The sequence below is a fragment of the Callorhinus ursinus genome, unplaced genomic scaffold (genome assembly GCF_003265705.2).
Source record: "Callorhinus ursinus isolate GAN/ISIS: 27379988/994484 unplaced genomic scaffold, GSC_fseal_2.0 scaffold70, whole genome shotgun sequence".
Classification (NCBI taxonomy): Eukaryota; Metazoa; Chordata; class Mammalia; order Carnivora; family Otariidae; genus Callorhinus; species Callorhinus ursinus.
In genome coordinates this window covers 5,748,740-5,765,965 of record NW_027397132.1, presented here as the reverse complement: position 1 = coordinate 5,765,965, position 17,226 = coordinate 5,748,740, and the positions used below count along the sequence as shown (strand labels likewise).

Here is a 17,226-nt window from a genome sequence, read left to right as displayed (position 1 = left end):
CACGCACGCTGCCCACGCCAAGCCCGCGCAGCCCCAGGCAGCCACACTGGAGCCAGCAGAGCCAGGCACCCGCAGGACGGTAGCCGGCTGAGGGCCTGTGATGCCGGATTTCTGGGTAGTTAAGGCTCGGCACGCTGCTGTTCACGGGGCACCTCCATGCTGGGATTTCTGATCTCCAAGTGAAGCCAAACATTTAATGCAACGTCCTACGTATCAGGAAGCGTAAATGCTATGGCTAGAGAGGTAACTAAGAAACAGTTGCAAGATTATACCTGCTTTTTATTTTTATTTTTTTAATGCTTTATTTATTCATGAAAGTAAGAGAGAGAGAGAGGCAGAGGGAGAAGCAGGCTTCCTGCCGAGCAGGGAGCCCAATGCAGGACTCGATCCCAGGACCCTGAGATCATGACCTGAGCTGAAGGCAGATGCTTAACGACTGAGCCACCCAGGTGCCCCATATACCTGCTCTTTAAAAACCGTTGGAAAAGTTTCCATCTAAAAAGGCGCTGGTGAATGGTGGAGTCTGGAAGTGGAAAGCACTCTGGCCCGTGGCCTCTGGGCCTGCTCATGTGCGGCCAGCTGGAAGGCCCCACGGGTCCAACCTCTGCTACGCGGGGGCTGCCCGTCACCTGAAGCATCCAGACTACTTCCATCACAGACAGGGCCCGTCCCTGTGAGGCCCTTCCTGCTCCCGGACTTCCAAGATCAAGGAAACGCTCGTGCAATGGACTCACGATTCCACAGCATGTGAATGACGCTCCCAAAAAGCGCCCGCCCCCTCCCCCTCCCCCCGGGGAAGGAGCCCACACTCCTCCCCACCTCTGTGGACACCTGTTAACTCTGTACACGCGGCGCCTCATCTGTGAGGAGACAGCCCACCAGACAGGGTTCAGTGGGCCCAACACTGGGGCCCTAAGGGCAGCCCTGCGCTCACCACATGGTTGCGGAGACAGGCTGCCAGGTTGAGGGGCTTGGAAGTCGGGGTCGGAGCCACAAATAACCCGAATATGGTTTTCTTCAGGAAAACGTGTCCAAACACCCCAAGCATGTCCCCCCCAGCGTCTGAAAAGGCCCCATTACTTGGCGCTTGGGTTCGCTCCAAGATTCTCGGGTGGCCACCGAGGGCAGATGAGCACGGATATAAATCGGGAAAGAGCCAGCAGGACGGCCTCGGGTGCGTGGGCAGACAGACCGCCTGTTGGGGCAGTGGCTCGGCTCCCTGTGCTGGGAGCACCATGGGGGCACCCGCACGTCTGCACGCCCACCAAGGCTCCCATCATCCCACAAAACTGCAGAGAAACACCCAGACTGTGGCCTGCGCTGGAACTGAGATCAGTAACTCCATCATCAGCCTACTCTTTCTTCCTCTTGCTGAATGAACAGCAGGACAAGGAAAGCAAAACAAACAGCTTGGTGGCGAGTGGGGGCGGAAGGCCAGGGAACAGGGATCGGCTGCAGATGGGCAGGTGGGACCCCTCTGAGGTGACAGCGAGGTCCCTGAAGTGGGCCGTGGTGAGGGCTTCTACTAAGTATCTGAACCGTATTTTCAGAACAGCAGAGTTATATGGCGTCTATCTCAAATAAAGCCATTTTTAAACACATAAAGGTGCCTTAGTGACAGGAGTCAAGACACACGCAGGGGGTCATCAGTGCCGGTATTTCAGAACATGACAGAGAGAGGTGGCTCCCCCCAGGCCCCGAAACCACTAATCTTCCGTCTGTATGGACCGGTTTCTCCCGGACACATCCTCGGGACTCACAGAACACGTGGTCTTTTGTGGTGGGCTTCTCCTGCTGGTAAGGTCCCTCCAGCCTGTGGAAGGTGTCAGTCCACCACTCCTTTCTATACAGTGCGTGGGTATACGTTTTCTTATCCATTCCTCCGCCTCTTGTGGTGGGCTGCTTCCCCCGCGACCAGTGTGAGGAGAGCGGCTGTGAATACGGGTGTGCGCGACACTGTGGGAGAAGGCCGTCTGGACAGGCCATGCGGCACAGCACAGCCATGTCCATAACCTGGGCCGGGCCATGGGCAAAGCCAAGGGCAGATGCTCTTACTGCTGAGAACATAAAGTCCGACTGTCCGGCGCTCACACACAAGGACGCGACGTCCCAAGACAGTGTGTTCTGGGACAGAGCGGTGGGTGGGAGGGTCACTGCTCCCTGAACGGGCGGTCCCGTCGGCTTTCTCAACATGGGGCCAGAAACTCGGGAGGAGCTGCGGGCACAGGCAGACCGCTGCCAGTGCCCACTCGAGTTGAACAACCCACCCAGCTGACAGACAGGCCCCGTGCTCTGGGGGCGGACGGAGGGCAGGGGAGGGCATGGGGTCGAGGGCACACCTTCTTTCAGGCTTTCGCTCATGTCCAGTATCCCACACACTCCTACCTCCTCGCTGGTGTCTGCACTTGGCACTGAGGGAGCGTGGGCCGCACAAGGGATGGGGCGGGCCAGGAACAAGGCGGCACAGCACTCCGTCCCAGAAGCCATGTCTTCCTGTACCCCAACCCTGATTCGGAGCACACAGCCTCGAGGCGCAGACAATCCAGCGGGGAGTAAATCAGATCCACGGAAATGCTAAGACAGGATGTGACAGAAGGTGGGGATGAGTCCTCGAGGCACCTCGGGAGGAGGGCGCTGGGGTGTCCAAAAAGTAGATGGACGGTGGGCTGGAGAGGTGTCCAGGCCAGGCTGGCCCTGGGGCTGGGCTGCAGAGGCCGGCCCACGTCAGACCCATGCGGGACCCTCTCTTTGTGCAGCTCACACCGTCTGGAAGAAACCTGCATTTACGATGGTCCCTGGCCTCACACGTCCGGGTGTGCCCACTCATCTAAGCCTCAGATAACGCACGCGCGAGGCACGGCCATAAATACTGTATCTGGCCGGAGCCAGCCGGGCTGCCCTCACAACCCCCACCTCAACGCCTCGGGCTCTCCCCTCCACTCGGGACCGGAAATTCAGGCTATGAGTGCTGGTGGTTCTCCTAGCAGCTGTGTTTGTCCTGTGTTTCGTCCCTCTGCCCACGGATGGCTCGGCGGGAGCCCCGGCAGGTGGAGGGCTGGGCCCAGCGGCCAAGGTGCCCATGAGAACAGGAGGCTCCTGTGTTGTGGTGGTTCTCGCGGCCCGACCGGCCAGGGACTGGCTGCCAGCAGTGCGAGCTCGTGGCCTGGAGGCTGACGCAGCCCGTCGGCCAGCAGCAGCTACCGCGCAGACGGAACGCATTTCTTGACGCTGCAGAAAGGAGCCAAACCATACACTAGGCCTCCCAGTGGAGGCAGCTGGGGAGGACAGTGTGGTTTTCTCAGCTTAACGAAAGACCAGGAGGTCAGGGCAGGGAGAGGCCAGCTGGGCCAGCTGGGCCTGTCGCTCTTCCAGTAGCTCAGACATTTCCCCACAAGGCTGGGGGAGTCCAGAGGGTAGGCTTATTTTGCTAAATCGGGGCTCTCAAAACCCCCAAGCCCCAAGCTCATGCGAGCAGGAGGCAGGATGCCCCAAAGCATAAGACAGAGGTGGTTACTGCTCCCTGGGAACTCATTCTGCCTAAGGGGGCCCCAGATTTCACTTATGGGAGCAACGTCCCCATGATGCCAGCAGAACCCACACATGAGCACCACCCACATGGAGCGGGGCTCCCACCACACCTCCTGTCCCCAGGAGGGACCCCTCCCTGGGGCAGTGCCCTGGCCACACGTGGCCCAGCCAGGCTTCTGACAAGCCCGATGAGGCCCACCCACCAGCTCCATCACCCCGAGGCATCCTTCCAACAACCGGGCGCAGCTCTGTAAACCCATTCACAACAGGAAAGGTGGGGAGGCCCATGGTCACCAGCTGCACGTACAGACTCAGAGACCAGAGAGCTTGCCGGGGTCGTGCACAAGGGCTTGGACACCAGGAGGCTGAGGGAGGCACACCAGCCACACAGTAGCTCAGGGCACCTCTGCTCGCTTGTGTGCCGGGGGCTGTAGGCCCTGCTTCCCCTGCTGGCCACGCACACTTGTTGGGGCCTGACTCCAAGCTGGGTCCTTCCCTGCGGGTACCCGTAGGCGGGGCTGATGGCCACAGGGGTCTAACAGCAAGGCACCTCGTAACCCTGGGAGCCGAGAGGCGAATGCAGGCCAGCGACACTGACAGGGACCCAGCCTCTCCCTCCAGGCCTCAGGTCTCCCATCTCTAGAGATTAGCCCCTGTGGGCGGTCCTCAAGCCTCTGTGAGGCTTCCCCACTCCTGAGCAAGTTCCCAAGCAGCTGCTTGGACCCGGGGCTCTGGGAACAGAGGCCCCAGGCCAGCTTGCTCTCAGGTGCTCATCAGCAACAACACTGTAGGACCCACGTGGGGGGTCCAAGTTGTGAGAGACGTTCAGATGAAACATGGTCTCTGACCCCAGCCTGGGCTCAGTGACCAAGGGGGCCCCCAGGGGCATTCTTTGCCTCCCAGGGGCCTCTGTGGGTTTTCCCTGGAGCTCACGCGGCCGTGGATGCCATCAGTGACCCCAGGGGGCTGCGTGCTGCACAGAACGTCCTCTAAGTGCTCCTCTACCTTATGCAGGGCCAGCTGCACAAGGGACGCAGGTGCATACAGAGGGCTCTGCATGTCGCGTCTCCAGCCGGGGCTGGCCCGGGGACAGTGGCCAGGGAAGCCACGCAAGCCTCGAAATCCATTGCTGAGCTCTTGCTTCCTTTAGGCAGGTCGTCTCCTTCAGGAATTTGGGGGCTTCCAGGCCACTTCCTGACTCCACCAAGGCTCAGGACCGCGTGGACCCCATCCTCCCTCCGAAATCCTTACCTGCCCTGTGCCCAGCCTCCTTGCCAGGGCGCGGGTGACCAGATGTGGATGACCCCTGCAGGCAACAGCACCCTGACTCTGCCTGACCCCGAGTGAGGCTCCAGGCACAGTCCTGCGGGGCAGTGTGTTCAGGACTCGGGCTCGCTGACGTCCACCCTGCTGTCAGGGGACGAGGGCAGTGCCCAGTCGGAGTGGCACCGATGCTGGCCCTGGAGCGGAGCGCACTAAGGGGAAGGCTTCAGGGGCCTTCCCTCTGGCTACACAGGTCGGGAGCACTTTTCCCTATGTTATGGGTGGGGTTTTAGGTCCTATTTTAAGTTGCAGACGTTGCCCGCTTTCTGGGAGGGACCGTTTTGTGAACGGGCCAGTGTGTGGAGTCTGCAGGAAAACCGCTGGATGCCCACAGACACCGGGGGCACAGGCACACACATTACTTCTTCTGTCTACGAAACGAAGCTACCTCGCTACGTAGGCCGATTTGAATGTTTCTGGGTCACATGGCCAAACCACACTCTGCTTAAAATGCAACGTGTGTGGTTTCAGTGACTTAAGACTGAACTGTCTTCCTTACAGGACCGTCGGTCTGTGCTTGCCGTTTCCAGCGAGCCCAGAGCAGCTGAAGGAGAGCGCAGGCTGGAGACGAAGGAGGTGCGCGGGCCCCCCGCACAGGTGAGCTGCCGGCCCTCCTGGCTTTCTTCTCTTTCCCTGCTTCTGGGTCCCCCCCCCCCCGCCCCCGGCTTACTGGGACTGAGCGCTGGCAGACAGCGTGGGCTGACGGGTGGTTTCACGGCTGAGCACCATTTCTCTCTGAAAACTAAGCCTTCTTTAAACTATAGGTTGGCTCCAGTAAAAACTAAAATGAGATTTATTTTTCTAGCATTTCGACCTGGAAGTGACTGAGCAGACTGCTCAGGTCTTCCTCACTAAGCAAAGACCAATAGTGGCTCTAGTTCTGTGTCCTGAAGATGGAGCCAGAGCAGGCTTATCAACTGTCAGCACACACATCTGGGCGCCAACCGAAGCTGCCAGGGGCGCTCCTCGCCCTGGGTCTCCATCCTAGGGCACAGACGTGGAGAGCTTTTGGTCTGGCAGAGTACAATGAACGTCTTACAGGAGGCACATCTGGAACGTATACGTTTCATGGGGCACGAAGCCTAGAATGGGGGGGTCTCTTTCCACAACCGTGGTGGGGTGGGGCGGGGAGCCCAGACCCGGAGGTGTTCCACCCAGAGGGTGGAGCCTAGAAAGGAAGGGGAAGGTTCAAGTTTTCAAAGCAAGCAGGGGCAGCCAACCTTCTGCACAAGACAGGCTTTGTGTTCAGGTGATGCTCAGTGTGGCTCTCTGTGACCACCTGAATCCCCTCTGTAAGTGGAAACCCCACGTGCCACCTCGTCTGACAGGATCTTCACAAAGATGCTCAGGGGTGACATGCTGCTGACACACACCCAGGAGCTGATTAATTTGTGCAAGACCACTATGGAGTGAACTGCTGGGCTGTCTACCGCACAGAGGGGCGGTGTTCACCTGCTGCTGGGACAGGGCAATGACGGAAGCCCACGGAGCAGAGCCCTCCAGGACCTCTGGGGACAGGGCTGGGCCCTGCACGTGCCCCTCAGTCGGGGGCCTGAGGAAGGTCAGGGCAGCAGAGGACGGGGCTGGACATAAGAGCTAGGGATGATAGGGCAGAAACTGCCGGGGGAGGAGTCTGCAGCACCACAGCACCCCCTCGCCAGGCACTGCGGTCCAGAGCACAGGACGTGGCATCACCGCAGGGGCCGTGTGGGGAAGGACAGAAACAAGGGTCTGGCAGCCAGCCTGGCCGTACGGCATGCCACGGCCCTCACAGAGCGCCAGCGTCAGATGCCATCCTGGGAGCGGCATGAAGCACACCGCAGAAGGCCACAGAACATCAACACCCTCCCGTCTGGTCCAAATGTGCGCTCCGCCCCTTTACCAGTGATGCCACACCCACCCTCAGGCAAGACCACGCAGGACCCCGGTCCTGGTACGGCCCCCACTTTCTGACAGACAGCGTCCACTTCCTCAGACCCTCCTCCAAATCACCCACCCAACCCCAAATCCTACAGCAGGCCCCTCTGCTGCAATGCTCCATGGGGCACACGGTCTGGCTCACCCCATCCGGTGCCAGGTACCAGCTACAGGTGTTCTCGCGCTAAGGCACTGATGGCCCATGAGGGCAGGACAGTGGCGGCCAGCGGCCAGGGCCAGTCTCCTCACGAGTGCTCGGTAAGTGTGTGGGAACGGGTGGATGGAGGGTACATCTTTAAACCAGGAGTGGGTTTGCCAAAGCACGGTTCTCTCAGGCTCAGCTCTGCGAGTTAAGGCTGCCCCCAGTGCACCGGGAGGTGCTGGCCAACACCAAGGACAACAGGGCTGTCAGTGGACATAAACGGGCGCCCCTAGGTCAGGAGACCCCCATCGTCTCTGCCCTCGGAACCGTCCAGACCAGTGGGAAGCTTCTCACAGGCGAGCTGAAAAGAAGGGCCTTGAGTACAGACAAGGGACTCTCACGGTGTCTCTGGACGGTGGCTGAGCAGCAAGGGGACATGGGGGAGTGTACTCAGGGTCAGAGGAAGATCCCGTGGGCACTCAGAGGCCCGGGGCTCGGCCTGCCCTCACAGGGGTAAGCCTTCCACAGCTGTGCTCTGGCCTCCTACTTACGCAGGGACGCAAGACGTGTCCCTGAAAGCTGCGGGGATGGCGGCAAGGCAGGGTCCCCTGTCCAGGCAGGGACGTCCACTGTGTGAGGAGCAGGCTGCCCCAGCGCCAGGTCGGATAGGGAGGAGCTGTGTCTCCCAGAGGTATGTGTGTGCACGTGCGTGCGCCTAAGTGTGTCCAGGAGAGACAGAGGAGGTCTCGGAAGACACCAAAGGAGCAAAGTGGAAACCTTTTCATCTTTACACTTCAGGGAGGTTATTTTCCCCAAAACCCATAGAAGACATTCAGAACGGTTCAGGAATTCACGCCCTAGGACCACCAGGAAGGAGAGGAGGCAGACGCCTGGTACCGGGCCCCCACAGAAGCAGTATGGGTAAGCAGGGCCACACAGCTGGTCACGCTCCCTTCCCAGTCCCCAGGTAGGGGCCAGAGGTGGGACGCCAGGGCCGGCTCCCACACGCCATCTGGGCCTGAGTCTTGGGTGGCCCCCTATGTCCAGTGTCCACAAAAGCTCGTGCCCTCCGCCCTGCACCACCGTAAAGCTGGCGGGCTGGACAGCACAGGGCCTGGCCATGTATGGGCTGAACAGTGACTCATGAGGCCCAACGGCTCCCCGTCTGCAGGGACCACAGAAGACAGGGCTGGAATGGAAACATTTACGCAGCCAAGCCCAGAAGGCTCTACAAAAGCCAAGTCCTGCCAGAGGGAGAGGGAGAGGGAGGGGCTGGCCAAGAGGGAAAGGGGCTGGCGCCTTGGGACAGAGTAGGAAGGAATCCTCCCAAGGGGCGGGGACAAAAAGCAGTTTACCTTCCGGTCACTCCGTCCCATAACTCACTAGATTAACAGGGAGCATGGAGCGCGCCCACCACATTCTCACGCGCCTGCAACTTAGGAGCTGGTGGTGGAGAAATGGTGGTGGATGACGGGACCCCAGATGACTGCCCAGAGGTTCACATCTGAGACCGACGGGGCGACAGGGACAGGGTGCGCTCGGAGACCCTGGCACAGGGTCACGCCAGCCGGGCTGAGGACACGGCACAGTCCCGGAGCAGAATCCTGACCTCAGAGGCTCATGCTCTTTCCATACAGAAACAGTCTGTGAGCCTTTCTGGGATCACATGTGAAATTAGCACAGACCTGGGAAAGACCCAGCAAAGAAGGACAGCAAAAATTCAGAGAAGCGTCCCCAGTGGGGTCCCAGCACTCGAGTTGTTACTCATCCCCGGGGAAGACAAGAAGGGCCACGTGGACGCAGGGAAAACACTGAACAGCCCAGGTGCTCAGTACCCGGAGGAGAGCTCCCTGGGACGTAAATGCAGGCCCATAACAAAGTACGCGTGAGGAGCAGCTGCTGGGGGAAGGCCCCATGGAGCAAAAGCTGGACCGCCACCCGGGGCCCGTGGGGGGACTGAGGGAGCGTAAACCCACTGGAAGCCGCCCTGCACGCCCCTCCCACTCTGACAGCCCATTTAAGGGGCTATAGCCACAAGCTGCTATAAAGAACACAAGATTCTCAGGGCTCTGGCCTTGGAGTGCTCCCCGGGGACCCCAGAGCTGGGCCCTGGCAGCCCTTTCGTGTGACTCAGAAAAGGGCCCCCGCAGCCCTGGTTCTCGGCCCAAAACTGGCACCAGAACAAGGCAGGGCTCTGCCTCAGAGGGCCAGCCTGCCTTCCAGGGGAATTCGGGGCCTCAGCTAAGACCTGTGCTGGAAAGCGTAGGCTCTGGCAGGGATGCAAACCATCACAGCTTCTCTCAGGCAAACACCGGCAGCTTCACATCAAGTGAGACGCACACTCACAAAAACAAGCCAGTGCCCATCAGCAGCTGTACGGATCGAGATGGTGCAGCACACACACAGTGGGACAGCATCCGGCCAGGAGGGAGGACACACTGCCCTTCCGGGCAGCACACACGGGCTCGTATGCGCCATGCTCCTCGAGACAGAGGAGGACAAGTCCTGTAGGATATCACCTACCCATGCGGTTGAAAGAAGTTAAACCTATTAAAAAACAAACCAGGGCGCCTGGAGGGTGCAGTAGGCTAAGCGTCTGACTCTTGGTTTAGGCTCAGGTCCTGATCTCGGGGTCGTGAGATCGAGCCCCGCGTCGGGCTCCACACTCAGCGTGGAGTCCGCTTGAGACTCTCTCTCCTTCTCCCTCTGCCCCTCCCACGCTTGCATGCTCTTTCTCTCTAAAATAAATAAATAAATCTTAAAAAAACAAAAACGAACCGGTGAAAAGGTGGGACGGGGGTCAGACCGAGGGCACAGATGAGAAACAGGAATGACTAAGCCAGGGACCTGCTGCACAGCTGATGGGCACAGACAGTATTACATCGGCCGATCATCAATGCATAAATGTGTCAAAGTCACACACTGCACACTGTACGTTTACAACGTGGAACATGTCAAATTTACCAAATGAAATTTTTTTTAAACACACTTTTTTTTTTTTAAGATTTTATTTATTTATTTGACAGAGAGACACAGCGAGAGCAGGAACACAAGCAAGGGGAGTGGGAGGGGGAGAAGCAGGCTTCCCGCTGAGCAGGGAGCCCGATGCGGGACTCGATCCCAGGACCCCGGGATCATGACCTGAGCCGAAGGCAGACGCTTAACGACTGAGCCACCCAGGTGCCCACCAAATGAAATTTTTAAAAACAAGACCTAGCAATCCCACTCGTAAGTATTCACCCAAGGAAAAAAGTATTATGCTCACCTACAAAACTGTATGTTCACATATAAAAACCTATGCACGAATATCTGAAGCAGCTGTATTTCTAAGAGCCCAAGCCTGGAAAGAGCCCACATGCCAGCGGAACGGCAGATGCACAGCTGGGATGCGACTCAGCGACCCGTGCATCACGGGGGGGTCTCTGATGCCGTCTGCCGAGGCGGAACGTGCCAGACGCTAAAGGCGCCACACCGATGACATCCCAGAAGAGTCCGAATGAGAGGGACGGCGCGGGGGTTGCCCGGTGCGGCACAGGGACGGGCTGAGCACCAAGAAATGGCACAGAGGAATTCAGTGGGTGATGGGACCGTCTGTATGCTGTGTGTGGTGGTGTTTGCAGTATACACCAAAAAGAGTAACTTTCATCGCATGTAGATTTTAAAAATGTACAGGTTCTCGGGCCAAACCGTCAGGCTCTGATCTCGATACCATCGCTACTGCCAGCTACCTGAACAAATGACTCCCTTGCTCTGTGACGTGCTCACCTCCACCACAAAGTGGGATTTCAAATGTCCCTACCTCCTGTGGAAAACTGGGCGGTTTGAGGAAATTACTCTGTGTAAAATGCTTCCAACGGCGGTAGCAGGTGGTGAACACCCAGCTTGCCGGCAACGGCCCTGACTTCCGCGAGCCCTGCCCCCCCGCACGCCCCTTTGCAGGGTGAGCTGCAGAGGCTGGGGCGGGAGCGGGAGGACTGTCAAGGCCAAAGAGAAGCTGTAAGACAGACAAGAGACACAAGAGAGTCAGGGATGTGGGTGGGAGTTTGGGCGGAAGAGCAGTCATCACGGACAATTTCATGAGATGTCTTACGTGTTTTATTATCTTTCCGAATAAAACCCAAAAGTTGTGGTGAGGGGAATGCTGGTGGCCAGCGCGGCCCCTGAGAAGGCTCAGCCCAGAGACGCAGTGGGTGGGGTGGGTGAGGCCGCAGCGCAGGCGCACTGGGAGAAGGTTCCGTGCTCCTTGGGCCCAGAAGGGGGCAAAGCCGAGAGCCCACCAACCCTTCCCAGGCTGGCCTCAGCAAGGCCAGGGATTCGGAGGCGCATCAGGTCTCACCTGCTGGGACACCTCCCCCCCTGGATCCAATCCTGAAGGCAGAAAAAGGTGCTAGAATTCCACCCTTTGCCCACACAGCCCTGGGGCAAAAGGATCAGAGCCTGCACACCTGCGTTAAATCCAGGGGAAGGAGCAGCACCCCACTTGGTATGCTGCTGGGACACTGGGGGCCAGTGCGCCCTGCCCATCCTTGGGTGACCTCCTTTCCTTGAACGTTCCCCTGCCTGGGAAGGGGTTGTCCTGGAGCCCAGTGTACAGACGGCAGCACACCCACTCCTGACTGTGGGCCCACAAGTGCATGACCTCTCACCAGACAACTCGCACACCGGACGGAAGAGAGCGTGAGGCTGGAGCTCCCCCAACCCCGAGGAAGGCCCCTTGCCTCCGGAGAAAAGCACAGGACAAGGCAAGACGCAGTCAACAAGCTGACGAGTCTGGGACGTGCTCTCAAGGCCAGATTTGGGGACACATACCCTCTGTCCACCTGGCTGGGTGACCCAGAGCCTGGCCACCAAATCAGGTAACAGAGCCGACTGCCACAAGCAGGGTGGCCTCTGACAATGAGCACCCCCAAAACCACCGGCAGAGATAGTACGGTTGGCCCCAGGAAGTGCCTGGAACACTGGCCAGATGCAGGGATCAGACACCGGCACAGCCTAATGCCATTTCCTGACCTGTGGTCAACGTTCACAAGATCTTCTTTCCAATTTGCCTTAATTAAAGATTAACATTCCAAATCACTTCCTCTCAGTCGGCTCACTATTCTTAATTTTGAAGTCACTCAATGTCCTGGCAATTACTCATTACCTTCGGCAGCAGCAGATGGAAAACAGCACAATTCCCTGTGTCTCTCAGACGAAGCCAGCCAGACACGTACCTGGAGAAGTGTGTGCATTCAAGTCACCTCTGCAGGCCTGTGGGACGGAGAGCAGGGTCAGTCCACGGGGAGAGCTACTGACATGACAAAGCCAAAGCAAGCACACCAAGGCAAGCACACACGAGCCAACCTCCACACGGTGCAGCCCACGGCTGTCGGTCAGACGAGGATGTGCATCTGTGTCTGGGCACTGGGCACGTCCAGGAAGGAGTGAGAAACGCCGAGGACACGTCTACGTGTGCAAGGGTGCCGCGTGTCAGACAACCGCATGTAACAGAGGCTTCCAAATGCAAAGTCGGCCACAGAGACAGCGCTGGACGTGTGTGGTCACGCTGTGCGACTCCGCCAGCCGGGCCCCCAGCCGCCCCCGTGGAGAGCGCAAAAGCTGGCTGTGGGGCCAAGCCCACCATGAGCACTCCACGAACGGGCACTTTCCAGTTTTATTCCTTCAACCTCCTTTGAATGAGGAGCTATGCTATCTCCCAGCCTCAGCTGCTGTTTGGTTAAAATTTAAGGGGGAGGATACGTGTATACAGAAATGAAACAATTTTGGTGACAAAAGACCAGCCAGGAAGGCTGTGAGTCTGTCAGCACTGCAATTTAAAGGCCCAAGTCAGGACTTTACAGCTCAGCTCAAGCAGCTCCTGGCCGCAAGACCCAGGAGGCGCTGAGGTCCTCGGGGGGCCGGCACGCACACAGAGCCACCTTTCCGTCTCCAGAGTCGACACTATGGAGTGTGGTCCCCTCAGACAGGCCAGAGTCCGTCAGAATTCTTCTGGGTCCAGAAGCTGTACGGCCACATGCACACACGTCTCAGAACAATGCGGATTCGGGCCGTTCCCTCCCTGAGGCAGAGGCCCTGACTGGAGTGAGCACGAGGCCCTGGAGGGGCTCCGAATCTGGGTCCTGGAACTCCACTCCCCAGCAATCTTTCACTGACCCCCAATTTGGGGAGATCAGGGCCCCTGGCGCACATGCTTTAGAGGTGGGACTAAGACGTGACCTCGTTCCAAGAAGGCGTTTCTTTTATGAGCAGTAAGGTTCCTTCTGATGTGGGGGGAGGCGAGGCAGAGGGGTGCCCAGGCCCCTGCTCCAGCGGGCCCCGGCTTGAGTTTGCTCCAGAACGCCCACGTAGGGAAGCTGGCTGTCACAGCAATCCCCTTACCCAGCCACCTCAGTGGGAGGCCCTCCTTCAGGCACAGGCTCCCTCCCCCCCGGGGGCAGTCCCCTCTTGCCCTTAGCGTGACCCCATGGTGACAGCCAGTAACAGCGTGGTATGCTTCTGTTGCAGCTCAGACACGGCCGAGATGAGCTCCCACAACATGTCGTGGGTCCGGTACCCAAGCCACGTCTCCACGGCAGTTGAAGACGTCATCACTGCGCAGAGCATCGTCTCTAGGTGCCTGCACGTCTACATGGCCCTGTGTGTCCCGTTGAGCTTGGCGGCTGGGCTCTTCAACCTGACCACCTTCATCAAGGGCCGTGCCAGGCAGGGGGGCCTGGACGCATTCCTCTCAGACCTCACGGTCACCCACGTGCTGGTGACGCTGCTCTCCCTCACCACCGTCAGCCGGCCAGACTACATGGTCACCACCAACCTGGGCTGTGCTGTCCTCTCCTTCCTGGCCAACGTCTGCTACTTCAACGGGCAGTACGTGCAGCTGGTGATGCTCTTTGCGTTCCTGCTGCAGGGCTCCGCGCCCTGCCTGCGCACGGCCACCAAGGCGGCCCAGAGGCCCGTGGAGAGCCTGGCTGTCATTGGGGGCTGTGCCTTCTGCAGCTCCCTGGGACTGGCAGCCCTGCTGGGCACATCTGGAGAGCTGTCCAGAAGCACCCTGTGCCAGGTGGACCCGCTGACCGCCTGGCCCGAGTATGAAATCGTCAAGGTCAGCCTGGGCTTCGGGCTGGCCCTCGTCCTGAAGCTGGTGTTCTTCATCCTGCTCCTTGTCCAGCTGGCCTGGCGGGCGGCCGCCCCCCAGAGGGATGCGGCCTCCACTCCTCGAGTCGTGCTGGCCACGGCCCTGACCACGTTTGCCTGCCGCCTCCCCTACAACATCGCACTCCTGCAACGGGCCCGGCTGAAGCTGCAGAGGGACATCGGCTCCCCAAGGGACGAGCTCCTCATGAGCCTGGCAGAGCTGGTCCTGTTTGGGGAGAGCGGCGTGAATTCCCTGGCCACCCTCTTCCTCCACCGGCCCTGCAGGCTGGCACTGCTGAGCGTTCCGGAGCGCCTCACCCGATGGTGCAGGAAGGGAGAGCCCAGCGACAGCTTCTCCTTAAAGAGAGTTGGGGGTTAAGGCAGGGCCCCGCCTGCAGCAGACGAGCAAGCCGGACAAGTGAGGGGGTCTTTCTGGCAGTGAGGGAACAGAACCATTTGCTACAACTCCAATCTGCATGGTGAGCGCCAACAGGGGGTGACGGGATGGCCTGGAAGGCGCTGCCAAATAACTGCCTGGCATTCGGCTCTGCATACGCAAACGCTCCACATCCTGGCTCAAACCAAACACTTGGAGCTGAAGGAAACCCTGCAAATCCAGGGTGCAGTGACTGTGGAGGTTCAAACTGGCCAGACACAGGCCTGACTGGGCGGAGATATCCTAAATGCTGGTGGGCAATTCCGTTAGCTTGTCCGCGAGCCGGCATCCTTCTCTGCCCCTGCCCGGCCAGACGACAGAATCTTGAAAATAAATACATTATTCAAAGAACTTTAGGGCCATATTATAATCTGGTCCTAAAGGGTCATTAACTGGATAACCTTTAACACTGCTAGAAAGTTTGGACCACCTAAATATTGCTGAGAGCAAAGAAGTTTGGTTCTATCTTTTTAAATTTATCATCACTGGAGGTCTGAGAATATCACCCACACGCTGATCAAGTGTCCCACGGCACTCCCCACTCCCTGTGACCTGGCAGGTGGTTGGTGCCCATCGTCAGGGCTCTGGGTAGTCAGTGACAAGCTCTGTGTCTAAAGCCCCATCTGCTCTGTTTGACATCATGTGCAGAAAGGCTGGTACCAAACATAAAATACAAAGTTCAGTAGTTAATCTTAACCCAAAATTTACTCTTAACCAATCTTGCTAGAGTTATATTAAGATTTTCTTGATTGAAGAGAGAGAGGAAGCGTGCCAGGGAAAGGTGTCTCTGGTTGTGGGATCCTACTCCTTTGACAGTTTTGGTTTTTCATGAAAACTTGACTGTTCAGAGCAGTTTTAGGTTCACAATAAAACTAAACAGAATTAGGAGATTTCCGCCATGCCCTGCCCCCACACTGATGTCCCCCCGGATGAAGCATCTGTCACAACTGATGGATCTACATCGACACATCACTGTCACGCAGAGTCCACAGTTCATGTCCGGGCTCAGTCCTGGTGGTGTACATTCCGTGGTTCGGGTGGGTCTGTATGGACACGTATCCCTCATTATGGCATCACAGAGTACCCACTGCCCGAAAAGCCCCCGTGCTCTGCCTCTGCACCCCTGCCCTCCGCCCCTGGCACCCCCATCTTTACTGCCCCCGCAGTCCTGCCTCTTCCGGAACGCCCTGCGGCTGGAATCCCACAGTCCGGAGCCGGCTCACGCTGGCTTCTGTCACTTAGGAACACGTGTCAGGTTCCGCCATGTCTTGGTAGCTTGTTTCTTTTTAGGACTGAATAATACTCTGCTGTCTGGACAGCTTCTATTTTAATGAATATTTTATGTTACTTGGCAAACTTTGGAACAAAAACATTTTGAAGATTTTCAAAAACATTTGAACAAAAACATTTGAATATTTTATGTTACTCTGCAAACTACAGAACAAAAACTTGCCTTTTGCAAGTATGTCTTTTCAATGTTGATATACCTGCATTACTTCTTTGGAAGGAAAAGGATTTGGATTATATGGTTAAATAGCTTCTGTAATACGCCATTAAAATATTAAATGCTTTAAAAAACCCACTCCCCTTCTGTTTCTGCTCCTCTGTGTGCTCACACAAAGAGTGTTGGCCCTGGACTGCCGGCAGGCGCGAGGCCGGTAGGGGCTGGCAGGCGCGCAAAGGACAGAGCTGGGGGCTTCTGGAAGTCAGTGCGTTCCCTTCCACCAGGAGGGTCAAGCAGGACAAATGGCATCAGGACTGACACATTAAGGCTGCTCCTTCACACACGGTAGAGTAATTTTTACTAGATGCTGGATGTCATGAATTTCCCTTGTTGAGTGTTTAATTTTACTCTCTTACTTTTTTAAAAGATTTTGTTTATTTATTTGAGAGAGAACAAGCAAAAGAGAGAGAGAGAGCATGAATGGTGAGGAGCCGCGGAGGGAGAGGAAGAAGCAGGCTCCCCGCTGAGCAGGGAGCCCAACACAGGGCTCGATCCCAGGACTCAGGGATCATGACCCGAGCTGAGGGCAGACCCTTCACCATCTGAGCCACCCAGGCGCCCCTTACTCTTAAAGAGTACTGATGTTTACTCTGGCAGGCACGTTGTTCCCTGTAGAGGCGTGGGATTCTCTGGAGAGCTTTGTTAGTCAGGGTCTAGAGCGTCCCGTTCTGGGGTCTCTCCTCATCACAAATGCTCAGAAGCATCTCTAGTCTGGCCGGGTGGAATGAGAAGGCAGCTCAGGCCTATGTAACTCTGGGAGTTGTTCGGCTTGGAGCTGTCCTGTAGCCGCTCTGGGCACGGCCTGGACTGTTCACACCAGGCACGTACAGGCTCAGGAGCTCTTTCTTGACATGACTCCCTGTCTCCAGCCCCATCTCCTGCCATTCCAGCCCCTTCAGCCTCCCAGAAACCTAATACCATCCCCTCAACGTGGTCCGGTCACCCTGAGCTGCTCGGAACACCTCCTGCCTCCAGACGAGGGGGCTCACCACGCCTGCTTCCTTCTCTCCAACACCAAGGTCCTGCACTGCCCACTGCCCCGGTGTCTGAAAACAGCTGTGTCCTCTATCTTAACCAGCTTTTAATGGTTTATGGCAAGTTCCCTGACGTTACTCATTTATGGCCAGAAGTGGAAGGACCTAAATTAATGTATAAATACACAATAATAGAAGCCAACAGCCTACTAGTTTTAGAACAGAAGGAGGGGTTAGGCTCACATGTGCTCAGGGCTTCTCCGAGAAATGG

At 57.6% G+C, this 17,226-nt stretch overlaps 2 protein-coding genes across 12 annotated transcripts in view; one reads left to right on the top strand and one right to left on the bottom strand.

Moving 5' to 3' along the window:
- Window positions 1-17,226, bottom strand: part of CHLSN (cholesin) — a 128,293-nt gene that overhangs the window by 59,963 nt on the left and 51,104 nt on the right. The gene's annotated exons all lie outside the window — the stretch shown is intronic.
- On the top strand, window positions 5,512-16,060 carry LOC112816888 (uncharacterized). 3 transcript variants are annotated; one of them, XM_025863651.2, is made up of 4 exons: window positions 6,964-7,026; window positions 7,466-7,601; window positions 7,709-7,831; window positions 13,415-16,060. In XM_025863651.2, the coding sequence occupies exons 2-4, from the start codon at window positions 7,498-7,500 to the stop codon at window positions 14,418-14,420; spliced, it is 1,233 nt and encodes a 410-aa protein (XP_025719436.1). In that variant the 5' UTR covers window positions 6,964-7,026; window positions 7,466-7,497; the 3' UTR covers window positions 14,421-16,060. The 3 variants fall into 3 exon arrangements, with proteins under 3 accessions (XP_025719438.1, XP_025719436.1, XP_025719437.1); XM_025863652.2 differs by lacking the exon at window positions 6,964-7,026 and having other exon boundaries at window positions 7,045-7,601; XM_025863653.2 differs by lacking the exons at window positions 7,466-7,601; window positions 7,709-7,831 and having other exon boundaries at window positions 5,512-7,026.

Excerpts from the sequence above, each read along its gene's own strand:
- LOC112816888 (XM_025863651.2), top strand. The coding sequence starts at position 7,498 with ATGGCGGCAAGGCAGGGTCCCCTGTCCAGGCAGGGACGTCCACTGTGT. Across the intron at positions 7,602-7,708 it reads AGGAGCTGTGTCTCCCAGAG|GGAGGTTATTTTCCCCAAAA; the intron begins GTATGTGTGTGC and ends TTTACACTTCAG. Across the intron at positions 7,832-13,414 it reads CCCCCACAGAAGCAGTATGG|CTCAGACACGGCCGAGATGA; the intron begins GTAAGCAGGGCC and ends CTTCTGTTGCAG.